The sequence below is a fragment of the Alexandromys fortis genome, unplaced genomic scaffold (assembly GCF_014885135.2).
Source record: "Alexandromys fortis isolate MF-2015 unplaced genomic scaffold, M_Fortis_MF-2015_v1.1 scaffold_201, whole genome shotgun sequence".
NCBI classification, from domain to species: domain Eukaryota; kingdom Metazoa; phylum Chordata; class Mammalia; order Rodentia; family Cricetidae; genus Alexandromys; species Alexandromys fortis.
Window position 1 is genome coordinate 2215139 of NW_026068087.1, and position 16744 is coordinate 2231882.

General features: G+C 39.4%; 1 protein-coding gene across 1 annotated transcript in view; it reads right to left on the reverse strand.

Moving 5' to 3' along the window:
- Window positions 1–16744, reverse strand: part of Cog5 (component of oligomeric golgi complex 5) — a 216388-nt gene that overhangs the window by 193848 nt on the left and 5796 nt on the right. Inside the window, exons 2-5 of the mRNA XM_050122311.1 lie at window positions 15969–16108; window positions 9125–9182; window positions 4482–4536; window positions 3969–4038 (exon numbers count right to left, since the gene is read on the reverse strand). Coding sequence (XP_049978268.1) covers window positions 3969–4038; window positions 4482–4536; window positions 9125–9182; window positions 15969–16108 — 323 coding nt within the window. The remainder of the gene's footprint in view (window positions 1–3968; window positions 4039–4481; window positions 4537–9124; window positions 9183–15968; window positions 16109–16744) is intronic.

Here is a 16744-nt window from a genome sequence, read left to right on the forward strand (position 1 = left end):
AAATGATATCCTTTGTTACAGACCTTCTCAATTTTTCTTATATATTTTTAAGATTAAAAGTTAGACTTTAAAGCTCAACATATGGTTTTAAAAGTTTAAAACTGAAATGATAAATAGTTCAAAAGTAATTCTTAAATTTATGAAGAATTTATGAATTATATCAAGTAAACCCTATTATATTTTTAAAGCGTGGAATTAATTTTAAAAGTGTTTAGGTGCTGAAATCTATAAAACTTGAATTTTCATTGACTTTAAAATTTAAATGTTCTATGTAAAAGATTATAACCTCTCCAAACTTATTCTGAAAAGACTGAAGTAATTCATAAGCAAACAATATTACTAAAATGAATTAAGAAGATAGAGATAGTTCTTGAGGTGATAATTAAATTCAACTGATGTATTCATGTATATAAATGAAGCCAGAACCTTCTACTTTAGGAAAGAAAAGGTTTTCTGGGAAGAGACTGGAATGGAAGTTGGGGCAGGGGAGAAAGATATAAAAAGGTACTTTCTTCTAATTGGAGACAAAATCATAGGAATTTTATGCTCAAGGCAAAAACATCCTTCATGGCCATTTCCTTCTTGCATTCTGTCTTAATGAGGGTTTCTATTGCTGTGAAGAGATACCAAGGCCATGACAACTCTTTTAAAGGAAAACATTTAAATGATCTGGCTTATAGTTCGGTGATTCAGCCCATTATCACCATGGTGGGAAGCATGTAGCATGCAGGACATGGTGCTAGAGAAGGAGCTGAGAATTCCACATTTGGATCCGTAGGCATCTGAGCATCTGAGACCTCAAAGCCTGCTCACAGTGACCACTTCCTGCAACAAGACCACATCTACTTCATCCAACAAGAGCACACTTATTATAAGAGCCATTTTCTTTCATACTACCACTTCCCTACCCCACGTATATTTGAACTAACTTGAAGCTCAATTAATAACAGATTACACAGGAACATCAGTTTTCCTAATGTTTAAAATATAAAAAATAATGAGAATAATAATAATTAACAACCTAAGTAAACTCATGAAGAGCCCCCAACAACACAGAACAATTTAAAAGGTGACACATTTCTAAGACAAAGTTCCTAAGCTGAGACTAAGCATCGACATTATTTAGGCTTGGTTTCATATCAAGCTTTTCAATCATCTTTAACTACTTTCTTTCCTTATTCATGGTGATCTGAAATTATCTGTATCAGTGTCTATCATCCCAGAATTGTCTCTATATGGACTGTGTCCACACTCTGAAGTGTGTCTCTCTTCTCCTCTTTCTGGTCCACAAGACACTTCCTTTACTGTTTCTTATTTAAGGGAAATATTCCCAGCTTTACAAAAGACCTTCTAATTGGGCACCCAGTTGATAACTGGGGACAATTTAATTTACAGAGTTTTAAGAAGAAAGTTGATTTTCCTTTGTACGATTGCCCCGTCTCAGTATAAATTAAGAGGCCAAGAACACTAAAGAAATGGGTCTTTAAACTGTTAATACCATTCTTCATCTCAATCTGTACTCTAAATAGAGAGTATTGGGAAATCCCCTATGTCCAGACTTTTATATCCAGATTTGAAACCAGGAGACTGCTTCTCGGTCTGTGTGACTATAGTCTTTAAACCCTGTCTACATCTATAGAACTTGACTCAGATACACTGAATGATTACCATTTTCAATCAATTCCCTGTCTGCAAACTTTCTGTGCCTCTGACATACCTACTAGAAGGACAGGCAACACTATGTGACCACTCATTGTCTCTGGACCAACAGACAACTCTCACTTGCTCTCTCCAAAGTCTTTCCCTCCCCTCCTTCTCTCTCCTGACCATTTTCACATAAGGAAAACACCTTTTCCTCTCTGTCCTCCAGAGCAACCATCTAGCCAATCTCACAAGACCATTCCTCAGTTCAAGAGAATGAGGTCAGGAAACAGTCAAACATCCCCAATCAAGGAAATCTGTATTCATTACAGGACATACTGAACGGACATATAGACAATATCAGGATGTATGCCCCGTTACAGAAACATGGTCCAGTTTAAGGACAATTTTAGTGACTTCTCATAAAACCATAATAGACTGCAGGATGAATTCCTTCATGTCTGTCCCCATATTAACAGGAAGTCATCTCAGTGTTGATTTATTAACAGTTCTGATGAAATGGAGTGCATTCTTCAAAAGGTTACTAAAGTAGCTGGGAGCTAGCAGCCAACATCCTAATCCATGATGTCCGAACACCTGGGGAAAAATGGCCCCCACACAGACCCCAGATGGAACCCCAAGGACCCTATTCATAGAAGTAGTAAAGACACCTCTTAACTTGCCTCAAAACAGAAAAAGAGATGTTTAAGTATAGGTTGTCAGCTCTCACAGGGTCAAAGAAAAAAAAAAGAGTATTGTGAATTTTTCCCAACTATCTATTAAGGTCTTCTGAAAATCAACAATACCAAACCAGAATTGATGGGAACATAATCTTTAATAGCTATAAATTTCATAAACAAGCTGCCTCAGATATTTAGAGAATGCTACACAATCTTGAACTGAGGCATCAAATACCATCTTTAAATATAGGAGTCCTTTGAGATTACAACAGCAGAAAAAATAACAAACAGAAAAGAAAAAAAGAGGATTAGAGGGGGGAAAAAAGCAACTATGGACTGCTTTAATTCAACCACCATCTCACAGCAGCCCACAAAACTCCAGAAAACATGCCCCATGAGAATTATGCCACCTGAACTACGGCCAGTGTATATATAGCTGAAAGGTAGGGCATTGGAAAGGAACTGTTCTGAGTGGCTCAGGAAGGACCAGCAGGAAACAATTCACTTACAACAAAATTCTGGGCATTGTCTCCCAAGAGGGAGAATCCACATCTGAACTGCAAAGGCCCAAACACTCTAGGCTCCACTGTAAGTACAGTATCATATTAGTGAAGCCACAGTAACATGTGATCCAGAGGGGAAGAAGAAAGAATACTTACTGGATACAGAAGCTGCCTTATCTATCCTGACCCAACTTGTCAGCCATTTGTCCAGTGTCAACTGCCCAGTACCAGACAAGGATGGGCAGCCTAAGGGACGAAGATTCACTTTTCTCCTTTGTTGAGGCACAGGTCCCACCATTACACATTCCTGCCACTACCCCTGCTAGGTGGAGATCTCCTTAATACACTGGGTATCGCTGTCTCCCTGAAGGAAGAACAGAGGCATGTTTCTCTAGAGCCAGAGCACAGTATCCTCTAGCTGCTTTCCTCGTAATTCTGACACAGAACTTCAGCCTGTCCCTGAAAACATAAAAGAGTCCAAAGGATGGCTCCACACTCCTGTAGGCTGTACAACTTGGAAGGATGGGATGAAACCAGACTCCCTGAACGTGGCAGACAATGAAGGCTGATGAGAAGCCAAGGACAATGGCACTAGGTTTGATCCTAATACAAGAACTGGCTGTATGGGAGCCTAGCCCGTTTGGATGCTCACCTTCCTGGTCCTGGATAGAAGTGGGAGGACCTTGGACTTCCCGCAGGGCAGGGAACCTGGACTGCTCATCAGTCTCGAGAGGGAGGGGGAATGGAGTGGGGGGGAGGGGAAGAGAGGTAGGGGAGGGGGGAGGGAAGGTGTATGGGAGGAGGGGGAGGGAAATGGGAAACGGGGAGGAGGCGGTAATTTTTAAAAATACATAAATAAATAAAATGTTTAGAAAAAAAAGGAAGGGAAAATGATATCTGTTAGGCAAGTCTAAGGAAGAGAAGGAAAGTGGGAGTAAACAGTGAATACAATCAAGATACACTTGTATGCATGTCCTAAACCATCAAGGAATAACTGTCATAGAGAGACACGTACCATCAACCTCTGGCCTCTACCCCTTCATGCACAAGTACAGTCACCTGTACACACCACAGGCACAACAAATTTTTCCACGTATAAAGCAGTATGAAGAATAAGAATAAAGAACTAGATGTGAGAACCTACCTGGAGTCTTGCTAGTTGTGCAGTACGGGCTACTATTTTATTATATGGCTCAACAATTTTTGATTTCATCCTAAGGCCAAAAAAGGGAGAAGAATGAGAATAAGATCATTTTCAATATACCAATGGGTGACTAGAGAAATGGATCAGTGGGTAAGTATGCTTGCTGAATAAACATGAAAATCTGAGTTCAGACCTCAGCACCTATATTAAAAGCTGGGCATGGCTATGTTCGAACCTGCAACCCCATGCTATCAGGGAAGGAGACAGGAGGATCGCTGGGACGCACTCCAAGTTCAATGAGAGTGTCTCTCTGTCTCAGAGGAATAGGTACAGAGTAATACTATATAACCAATATCTATCTACCTTTGACCTCTACCCACACACATGTACATATATATATCACATTCAAACACAAGCATACACAAACAAGTGAATCTAAACAGGTACATCTGTATACATATTAATAGCTTGAAATAGATTCATCTTGTATATTGATAAAGTAAACAACAATACCTATCAACAGCTCCCTGTAAAGCTCCAATTCTTGTCTGCATCATCTGAAGAACACCTAGGAAAGATAACAATTCATATAGGCTTTATAAATTTACAAGATTCATACTGGACCAAAATAATCAAAAACAAAAATAACATAAGTACAATCTTAATGTTTTCTGCCATCATCCTGATGCAGACAAGCTATATAGCTTCTGTATTCAATTATAAAAGCCGGCTTCTAGCCTCCCCCTCCCATACCTGGCCCATGACAGAAGCCCAACAGGAAACTAGGTTATCACTTACTGCTGATAAGTTTCCACGTGGCAGGGTGCAGAAATTTTAAAGCTAGACAGCGCCGAGGGCTGCACAACACTGAAAACACACTTGGCACTGCTCAGATACTTGGAACTTAAAATTTAATCTATAATAGTCAAACTAACGCTACACATATTTGCTGCAATTATTTCTTTAAAATCTTTGAGTGATATGTAAAAGCTCCAGTTGAATTCTCTGCTTAGTAACCTTCCCCGGTGCCATCTTCACTGCTGCAGTGAAGCTGTACCCACAGCTTGCATTCTCAGCCACAGGCAGCACACTCCTAGGCTTTCCGCTGTTTTTCTGCTTGCTCCTGTGTTCAAGGATCTCTCAAGACTTCAGGTTCACTCATCTTCCTTTCACCTACATCCTTTCAAGGATTTCATTCAGTCCCAACATTTAAATGCTACCTTTTCTATGAAAGCTGATTTACTTACACGTGTCTATAGAAAGGGGAAAGTGACATCTTCTTTATACCTTCCTGTATACAGACATATACTGATGTGGGAGTGATTTCTTATTAATAAAGAAACTGCCTAAGCCCCTTGATAGGCCAACCCTTAGGTGGGTGGAGAAAACAGAACAGGATTGTGGGAGAAAGAAGCTGAATCAGAGAGTCGCCATGATTCTCCCGCTCCAGACAGATGCAGGTTACGATCCTCCCTGGTAAGCCAGCTCGTGGGCTACACAGAATATTAGAAATGGGTTAGAACAATATGTAAGAGCTAGCCAATAAGAAGCTGGAACTAGCCGGGCCAGGCAGTGTTTGAAAGAATACAATTTCCGTGTAATTATTTCGGGGCATAACCTAGCCATGCGGGCGGCCGGGTGCCGGGGACGCAGCCCAGTCGCTCCTATTTCAACAATATACAACCTCCAGCCCTAAATTCTGGCCTGTCGAATTTAATATGTCAAAGGTGACTTCTGCAATATCCCAACCCTGCCAAGTCATAATCCTGTAAATTTATCCCATTTCAATAAGTCATATCCAGTCTAGCCGACCAAAACCTAAGCAATCACTGTGGTGACTCTTCTCACACTGCTTTCAACCCCCTCAACGAACCCCCTCAGTTCTGCTTCAATTTTACTCCCAGCAACCGCTCTCTCTATTCACCGTGCCAATCAAAGGTGAATGCTCATCAATCAACTACTCTACAGGTGCTGTCCTACAGAGCCAGCAGGAAAAATCACTTACAACACTCACCCTGTCTTAGAATACTCTGATTATCAAACTGAGAGTTAACACATGCATTCAGAATGAAATAAAAATTCCTTTCCAGCAAATTCATCTGTGATTCTCTCCCTCGTTCACTCCATTCATTCACAAAAGTCATCCTGGCCTTCCTTCTTGCCCTGAAATACATCTAGTTAAGCCCTACTTCCATTGACTATTCCCTAAGCTTTCAACAGTTTCTCTCCACAGGGCAGTTCCTTCTTATCCTTCAGATGTCAACTCAAAATGTTAGTTTTTCAAGAAGGCCTTCTCTGACTATTAAAATAGGAGAGTCTCTCCTTCCTCAAATTAATGGGTTTTCTTTGTAAGACTTTAAAATGTCTGATTTTCTATTGTACGTTTTGTAACTGACCTTACCATCTGAAAGAAACATTGCTTTGTGAGGACAGTGGTTTTGTCTATTCCTCAAATACCTGGTATCAAACAAGTTCTCAATTGCTCCTTAATTGACTAAATAAACAGTGGGGGAAAATGGGAATAAATTCTCCTTTAAAATAGGTTGAGTCGGGCAGTGGTGACACGCGCCTTAATCCCAGCACTTGGGAGGCAGAGGCAGGAGGATCTCTGTGAGTTCGAGGCCAGCCTGGTCTACAAAGTGAGTTCCAGGACAGGCTCCAAAGCTATATAGAGAAACCCTGTTCCAGGAGAAAAAAAGTAATAATAAAGCCTGAATGAAATTCCACCAACTTACAAAATGTTTTCAAATACCAGGGAGAAAGGCAAAGAAGTTAGAATTAATGATTAAATTTTCAAAGTATAGTATACTTTTCAGCATCTCAAAATAACATAGTGTTTTGAAATATACCCTATACTAATAAACAAATACATACATACATACATATATATCTGCATATATGCTAATAAGGGCTTCACAAAGCTTTGGTCCTGCAGAGCCTCACACATGTTAGGGACATTGTTTAACACTGACTTAAACCCAGCCCACGCACATGTTAGGGACACTGTTTAACACTGACTTACAACCCAGCCCAATTGTGGTTTAAATGTTGTAACCCTTTTAAAAAATATTCTGGTCAGGTGGTGGTGACTCATGCCTTTAATGCCAGCACTCAAGAGAAAGATGCAGGCAGATCTATGTGAGTTCGAACCCACCCTGGTCTACAAGAGCTAGCTCCAGGACAGGCTCCAAAGCTACAGAGAAACTCTGTCTCAAAAAACCAAAAAAAGAAAAAAAAAGTATTCTGGGAAAGGGACTGGAGAGATGGCTCAACCTTTAAAGGCTAAGAATCACAACAGAAGGACAAAAAGTATCCTGGGAAAGACAAGCACTGTCCCACTGTACGAATTTGCAGATAAAAAAGGCATAATGAGGCTGAGGATGGGGAACCACTCCTTTAATCCTAGCACTCTAGAGACAGAGGCAGAGGAATTTCTTTAAGTCTGAGGTGACCAGGGCCTACACAGTTAGTTTCAGGTCAGCCAGGACTAAACTGTGAGATCGACTCAAAAAATTAGTAAAAGGAGCTGGGCAGTGGTGGTGCCCAATTTAATCCCAGCACTTGGTAGGCAAAAGCAGGCGGATCTCTGAATTAGAAGACAGCCTGGTCTACAGAATGAGTTCCAGGACAGCCAGAACTACACAGGGGAATTCGGTCTCAGAAAAGCAATTTAATTTAAAAAAAATACATAAATAAATGAGATTGAATGAATGAAGACATAATGACTTTTTCCATCTTGATGATGACTCACCTAATCAATGTACTACATCATTTCACAAGTGAAAACTATATTATTGCTTTCAAAATTACCATTAACATATTACTGTTCTCAGAAACATATAAAAAGGGTAAGAGATTAAAAATTAGTTAGGGCTATCAATACTTAGAAACTCTAACTTCTTCAGATTTTCAAGTTAACAATCAAACTATCATTTCCCAGAATGTAAAGATCTTTCCCCATATACATTAGAACACCAGGGATTCTGAGGTAAACTCATTCCCTTGACACCATGAGAAATACCATTGGATGAAATCAAGGATATTGCATCACAGAAAACAAACCCCTTTTTCTTAACAATTTGATCAACATAGTAGAAAAGAAAATCACTTAACTTTCTCTGGATGTGATTAATAACAGTAATCAAATGACAAGGGTCACAATTTGACATAAGCTACAGTTATCTGGCAAGAAAAACCTCAGCTGAAAAAGTGCCTCCATCCAGACTGCCTACAGGAGCTCGAAGGGGCATTTTCTTGATCAATGCACAATGTGGGGGAGCTCAGCCCGCAGTGGGCAGAGCCATGCCTGGGTGGATAAGAAAGAAAATAAGTGAGCCATGGAGAACAAATTCAAAAACTGAACAGCAATCCTCCATGGCCTCTGACTCAGAGCCTGCTGCGTGTTCCTGTCCTGACTTTCTTCAGTGATAAAGCATGAAATGAAAGCTGCAAGCTGAACTAAACCCTAACTCTCCAAATTACTTTTGGTCATGGTCTTTTATCACAGCAACAGAAACTCTGAGACAGAAAGCAATAATGAAAAACATAATAGTGACATTTCATACTTATGAATAAAATCAAGAAGAAATGAAAAATTCATAAAAGAATTAGTCAAACATGAATCACCCAAAAAACTCTGATCTGTTATTATTCTACTATATTTTCACTATTAAGAATGTCAAAAAAAAGGAAAAATACATAAAATTTCACACCTACTTCCACTATTACCTATTCTAACAATACAATTTTTTATTGTTTTAATTCACTAAGACTTATAGGAATACTCATATATGCAAGCCTGTTTTGAGCATTTTCCTCAATCATTTAATCCTTAAGATAACATCATTTAGGTACAAATACTGTATCTGTTACAAATAGGAAAATGAGCAGAGCAAAGTTAACCACCTTGCCCAAGAAGTGATCTGAACCTAGATGGCTTCACTCAAGGATCAGTAATGAGGATTTAAGTTTTCCTAGTACACTGCCACCTCATCCATTTTCACGCTATCTGTTGGTTGCTTTAGATCTGGTCAAGCTCAGTAGCTACAACAGAGTCTGTATGGACAACAAAACCTTCTAGTCAACCCTCCAGCTCAAAAAAGCTTGTGGGTCCCTAACCAAGTTCCATTTAACAGTAATAAATAATGAAAATATACCTTCCAAAGACTCAATCCCAGTTGCTTGCGCCAATAAATCTTCATGTCTTGCAACAACCTAAAAAATCAAGAATAAAAAAAATCAGCATTTGCTCTGCTTAACTATCTTTAACACTACAGGGTACAATCCAAGGTCTCCCTTGATATATAAAGCAAACAGATACTATACATACACACACATACATGTGCAAGTTATGAGGTGTGCTTGAGATGAACGTATAAATCACAATACAGAGCAAAAGAACGTAGTGCTAACTCTGCCTTGGTCTATTTGGTGTGGGAGCCCATAGAAGTGGCTCTGCTACATCTTGATATAAGGTCAGATGTTGGCTGAGGTTGCTGCCCCACCCAGTCCCACAATAAACACACAGAAATTTGTATTAATTGCAATACTGTTTGGCCAATAGCTTAAGTGTATTTCTAGCTATCTCTTACATCTTAATTAACCCATTTCTATTATTTTATATTTTACCACGAGGATTGTGGTAAGGTTCTGGCTGGCAGCTACATGGCTTCTCCCTGACTCCACCTACTCTCTCTATATCTCTTTCAGCCTTGCTTTACTCTGTTAGGCCATTGGCCAAAAACGGCATCTTTATTAACCAACAGCAATAAAATATATTCACAGCATACATCACCTCCCACATCACCTACCCTTTTCTGTCTAAATTAAAAGGAAGGTTTTAACTTTAACATAGCAAGATTACATATAACAAGACAGGTATCAAGCAAGAATTACAGTTACAATAATTATATCTACTTTATCTTTTATTATAACTAAGGAAAACTATAATTATAATTATCTATTCTTCAACTCCATCAAAGACTTCTGAAGGATATAATATTACCAAAGTAAACAGAAAATGCATTGTAAGCAACTTACAAAACTCTAGAATTGACAGAGACATCTTGCTGCCTGGACAGTCACCCAAAGTTCTTCTGTAACATTGTGAGCACCCATCTTCAGCCTACAGGCTCATAGTATCCAAAAGACTTTTCCTTGAAGCAGGAAATTTCAAAGACAGTTCCACCTATATTGGCAGTTTGCCAGTCACTTTCTTCTGTGTCCTGCAGAAGAATGTCTTGCGGACTCGTTGATGAAGTAGGAACACCAAAGGAAGGTCTAACCTTTATGCAAGTCCAGCAGTCATTTTTCTGTGGGTCCTGCAAGTCCAGTCAAGCAGTTCAAGCAAGAGCAGTTTCTTGCCCAAATGGCAAACAGACTCCATATGGAGCCTCTTCAATGCCCATCTTCCCTCGAAGTAACTAGTGCTGCCAGGCGCAGATAAGTCTCATTGTCAAAAAAAAAAAAAATCCTAAGTTTTTAAAATACTTTAAATGCCATATTCTGAAGGTCTCTGAAAGATTTGAAGAATACCTATCTAACTGAAATATATCTCTATATATCTAGAAAACCCAACATGACTACAAACTTGACTATTATAGATGATTACCTATTAACCTATATTTCTTAATTATACATTACACTTTTAAATGAGCCACACAAATACAATATCTTAATCAAGAGCAGAAATATATATATAACAAAATGATCTTAAATTTGTATCACTAAACCATGATCCATACCAATGCTAAGTTTCTATCTCTATAGCATACCCCCTTTAAATGTAAAGAAGCATTTATAAACAATATTTGGGAATTTGGGTGTAGTTCTCTCCAAACTGTTTCCTGCTTTTGGATGGGTGAAGTAATTTGGGGGAGGGGTGTTTACGGTAACCTTTCAGGGGGTCTGGAAGAAATAAACAGGTTCTCATCCTCGGTGGAAACAAAAGCAGAAGCTCTTTTCCAAAGCAATATATCCTTAGACCCAAATTTTGAAGTCTAGATATCTTTAAAGTATATATGATGATTTATACTTTTTTTGGACTTAGCAGTACATACAATGAAATGTCTCTCTGCACTTGGCTCATTCAGTCAAAAATTCAAAGAAAACACAATAATATACATAATCCAGACTCTCTGTGTATTTTCTATTTTTAAGTGGCTTATTTTTCTTTACTCCTTTTAATTTATGACTGTTTGTACTCTATCTCTTTAAAGACTTTACCTTTTCAAAAAAAAACCATTTACATCTTTTTATAACTATCTATATTCTTATTCTTTTCTCTCCCAAACCTATATACATTTATCCAGTACTGTGACCCATTTAGAGGGTTTTTTTTAACTGAATCTGTCTTTATTGTGTATATGATATGTAATTATTTTCTGACCAGAAGCGCCTTTTTTATTGCTAAGCAGGCATGACTAGGACCAACACCAGGTCCTGCGTGTTTACTCTGCCCAGTCCAAGATGGCAGAGGTCCATTCACCACCTCTGAGACTGCCGGGTGGAAGCCACGCTCACCACCTCAACTCTGGTAACGAGTTGGCCCATGCTGCCACCAAGTAACTTGCAGCACACTGCCCACAAACCCCATTCAAATGCTCAGCCTCCTGAAAGAGCCAGAGTTCATGCTGGCAGCACAGACCAGGAAGCCACCTTTAGAAACTGCACAGCGTTTTTGTTGTTGTTGTTTTTTGCTACCACTAAATTGGGAAGACCTCTCTTAAAGGAGCTGCGGCAGCCCTGCTCACTGCCAGTGAACAGAGCACCTCCAGAAAAAAATGTGGCTAAACGTTGTTTCTTAGTGTCTAGAATTCCTTTCCAAGCCCTCTCAGGTTTTATATGGATTTAGCCAGCACAGGTTGGAGCGCCAACCTGTTGGCTGAGGTTGCTGTCCTACCCATACCACCATAATCAGAGAGTTCGAGCCTATTATTACTCCTTCAAGGTCACACAACAGAATGTCTGGCCCAAGGTGAAGTTGCTGTACATCTTGCCTGGGTAATAGGATGTTTTGACCTAGGGTGTGGTTATTTTATGTTTTGGGTTAAGAATGAAACTACTTTGTTCTTTCTTGGAAAAAAAAAAAAGCCTTTTGCCTTCCCCCTCCTTCCTGTATTAGGTATATAAAGGATATGAGGAATAAACACGAGGCAGATTCAAACATCCTCCCAGATCTATTATCAGTCTCACATCTATTTCTTTCTTAATCCACACTCCTCTTCTCAAGAATGTATGGACAAGTCAGCTGGACCAAGACAATTTGGGGTACAACAAAGTACTATATCACAGCCCAGACAATAAACAAGAGATTCATCATCATAGTTCTGAAGGCTCAAGTCCAAGATCAAGTGTAAACAACCAGTATCCATCCATCATCTGTGGTGCCTTCTGTGTCCTGACATGGACGAAAGGTGAATAATCTCCTGTGGGGCTCTGCCAGTTTAGCAAGGTCCTAATCACCTCCCCAAAACCCACCTCTCCAAATTATCACACCGGGGATGGTTTCAATATGTGAACTGTAAGGTAAAAAAAAGCCAAGGGAAAACGAGCCCTACCTGACTAGACCTGAGACCTGGGCCAAGAAAAAACACCATGACCCTGACTTGACCCTAGGACCAGGGCTTGAAATTAGACCAATGCCTGAGCTTGCCCCAGAGTCAGGCTGCAGAATCCCACCAATCTCTGGGGTCCCTGAACACAGAATCCCAACAATCCCTGAGCATGAAATCCTATCAATCCCTGAGCTTGCCCCAGAATCAGGCTACAAAAATCTACCAATCCAAAGCCACCCTGGAAAGGACACACACCCCAAGAAATCCTTTATAAGGTCTTTGCTGCTGTTTCTCGCCCAAGGCAGCCATCTTCCTTTCAAATAAATCTCTTGAATGAGGTTGGTTGTGTGGTGTGACATTTTCTCCAGAACTTGTAACAAATTTCTCTGGAGCGGAGTAGAGACACAACACCTTCCCTGGGAAACCTTCCCCTAGCAGAACAGACTTGTTACACTCCAGGAACCTGAGCAGAGCAGAGCAGAGCAGAATGGAACAGAGCTGTAACATTCTCAGGAGCAGAGATGTGGGGAAACCCTCCCCTGACGGAGAAGAGTGGTTACACTGGCATTGGGGCACCCTTTCCCTGGGGCAGAGCTGTAAGCTGTTATGCTTAGAGTGACTTTGTGGTATTCCTCGGCTTCCGATTACCAGGATACCTTTCCATCTGAGCTGCAATGCTTATATGAACATATAAATATATGGGGTTACAGCTTATTTGGAAAACTGTGTGTATACTGTGCATGAGGCCCTGGGAAATACAAACTTGGGACATGGCTAATTCTCCACTTTCCTAACTGTGTAAGTAGATGACAAAATCCCTGTTGACAGGCTTTCGTATGCTTTACCTCTAGAGAATTATTTCAAAGTCAAGTTTTCCTCTATTCTTGGACTTAGGTCCCTGTGTCAAGCTCCCTGTTTAAGTCCCGAGTGGTTAGGCCCCATCCCTAAGGACCAGCCAGGTTCTACCCACAGAACACTCTAAGGGTCGTAACAGCCTGTCTCAGCCCCTTGAGACCCAGGTAGCCAAGCTCTGCCCTCAGAACAAGAAGCCCAAACTCTCTGAGCTTGAAAACCCACCAATCCCCACCACAGAAATCTCCACCCTGGAAAATTCCACCCTCAAGAAACCATATATAAGCCTGCCACCTACACAGTTCATTGCTGCTTCTCTCTCAAGCAGACGCAGCCATCTTTCCCTTCAGAGCTGTGGGTATTTTCTAGCTTCCGACTGCTAGGATATCATTTCCTTCAGAGCTGTAACATTTACAGACAGCTACCTTCCTGTTTGTTTTAGCTAGCCACCAATAACCTAAAGATTCACAAACAGCTAAAAAAAAAACCATATTGATTATATCAGTATTTAGTCACAAACAAAATTTTAGCAGTAACACAGGAGACAACACTCTGCCCTGCAACTACACTTCCTTCAGTTCAACCCCTTCTGCTCACCAACAACTCTGTAAACAACTATCTGCTAGGTACTTTTCTGCTTTCAATACCTACAGTCAATTCTAGTCCATGTGTTAAGCTGTGACATATATATTAATACTTAGAACTTTAATCATGTGGTTGATTCTTTAATTATTTTAATTGCAGTCTTTTATTTAGCTAGCATGATCTAAATTTTTTTCTGAAGAAAAAATAGTAGTAAGTTCAGTTCTCATACTAGACTCAGAGACTTTGACCACACACACACACACACACACACACACAATAATTTGTATTCCTAAAGAGTGTTAATTTTAAATTCTCATCAATTCCTACCAAAGAAATACTGAATAAAAGAAGAAATATAACAATTATAAAAGTGAGACAAAATTTCAGATGTCTCTTGCAAAAACCTATCCCCTGAAACTCTGCAGTGATATTTTGTCTGTGTTTTAGCAAATAAAGCTTGCCTGAAGATCAGAACACAGAGCAAAGCCACTAGAGGCCAGGGAGTGGTAGCTCACACCTTTAATCCCAGGACTTGGGAGACAGAGGCAGACGGACCTCAGTTACATCAAGGCCACCCTGGGCTACACTAGATTGAATCACACAAACATGATCCCAGGACTTGGGATCACACACCTTTAATCCCAGACTAGAGAGCTGGAGACAGGAGTGATATGGCTGGGCAGAGAGAGGAATGTAAAGTGGGAAGAGACAAGAGTTTGAGCTCAGTGCAGTCTGAAGATTGCCCTGCTGTCTGAGGATGCAGTCTGAACACTGGTAGAGGTAAAAGGTCTCTCAAGTGGCTGCACTGCTTCTCTGATCTCTCAGCTTTCACCCCAATATATGACTCCAGGTTTTATATATTAAGACCAATTAGAATTCGTGCTATAAAACTCTATGCTCCTGTAAAACACCTTGTATCGTTCTATGTAAAAAAGGCTTCACCTGACAGTTATTTCTGTCTGTATCTGTCACTAATCTTTGGAGTCTTTAGAGAACCAAGAAATGTGTTCTCATTTCTGTATTCCATAGCCTAACACAAAACAGTATTGCGTGCCTTCTAAATATTTGATATTTGTATTCTAAACATATAATCAGAATTTTAAAGTTGAAGTGACCTTACAAGTCATCATAATCCTTTTAAGCTGTTCTTTTCATTAATAAAGAAACTCAAAAAAAAGTTAAATGGGTATATCTCATTTAATGATATGAGAGATTTAGATTTCCCAGTAAACCGAGCATTTATTCACAAACTTATTCATCCATCTAAGTATGTCTTCAATAACTACTCAAACAAAAAATAATGTAAGGATTGTGAGACCTAGGGCTATTATAGCTCAGTTGGTAGGGTACCTGTCTGGCACATGCAAGTCCCTGTGTACAATCCCCAGTGCTACAAAACAAACAAACCAACAAAGAAGTAGACCATAGAACAATCCTACAAACTTTATCAATTATAGATGGAACATTTAAGTTTATCTACAGAAATATCTTTTTTAAAAAAACTCAGTGACTGCACACCTAAGCTTGGGACCTATCCCCTAATGCTTATATGTGCTCTACGACATCACAACCTTTACTGAGTTTCTATAATTTCAGTAAATGTTATACTTTGTACTTAAGAAAATATAAACACTTCCTGTGAGACATCCCAATATTACTTATTCAAATTGTTCTACTTCTAAAATTCCATTTCATTTTCCACTATCATTATCAAAGGTGTCTATTTCGCCCAAAACACTCACTGTAAAATAATATTAATAAGAATAATAACAATTCTTCAGGTAATAAACAGAAAAAGCAAATTATTCCAGAAAGGTAGGTTAATTTGTTTTCAACTAATTAAAAAGTAGTTTACAGAAAACATCACAAAAATGTAATTAAAATGATGCTGGTAAGTTAAGCATTTGTTTATGGAAATATACATTTGGCTTTAACAAAGATGAGATGACAAAGGGATAAACAGTCACTTCTGTCGAATAATGTCTCCAACCCAGAAGATGGATGTTACCTGTAGATGTAGCTCTTTATCCAACTGACTGATCCCCTGGGCAAGTTTTGCTAGTTGCTCAGCAATTACAGCTTGATGAATAGATTGAGAAGTATAAGCTTTTACATCAAAGTCTTCATTTAAAAAGTCACTGTAACAGTCTAGGAAAAAAACAAAGGAAAACTTACCAACAGTTATCAAGCAACAGATCAATTATAATCAAAATTAGCATGTTTTAAGACCTTCTATGCATGAGGAACTGTTGCAGACACTACCTAGAACAATGGGGAATTGGAGCAGACTGCAGCAGACAGAAAAGATAATACTCCTGAGAGAATACTTATGTTCTGGGTGCTGCTCTAAGTCCAAGTCCTTACTCCTTCAGTCCCCACACAGTCCTGATGTGATGTGGGATTCTCCTCTGTATGCTGTGAATGTGTTTTATTACCATTGACTAACAAAGAAGCTACTTTGGGCCTATATATATAGCAGGGCACAAATATACAGGCGAGATTTCTGATATATTGAGAGAGTAGGTGGAGTCAGAGAGATGCCATGTAGCTGACTGATACAGATGCCCGGGAAACTTACCGGTAAACCAAGAGCTTCATGGTAAAATACAAAATAATAGAAATGGGTTAATTCAATATGCCTAAGTGATTGGCCAAGCAGTGTTTTAATTAATATAGTTTCTGTGTGATTATTTCAGGTCTTGGTAGCAGGGAAATGAACGAGCAGTCTCAGCATATATGATATGTGGGAAAACATAATTTTTCTCTACTTCACAGGTGCAATTT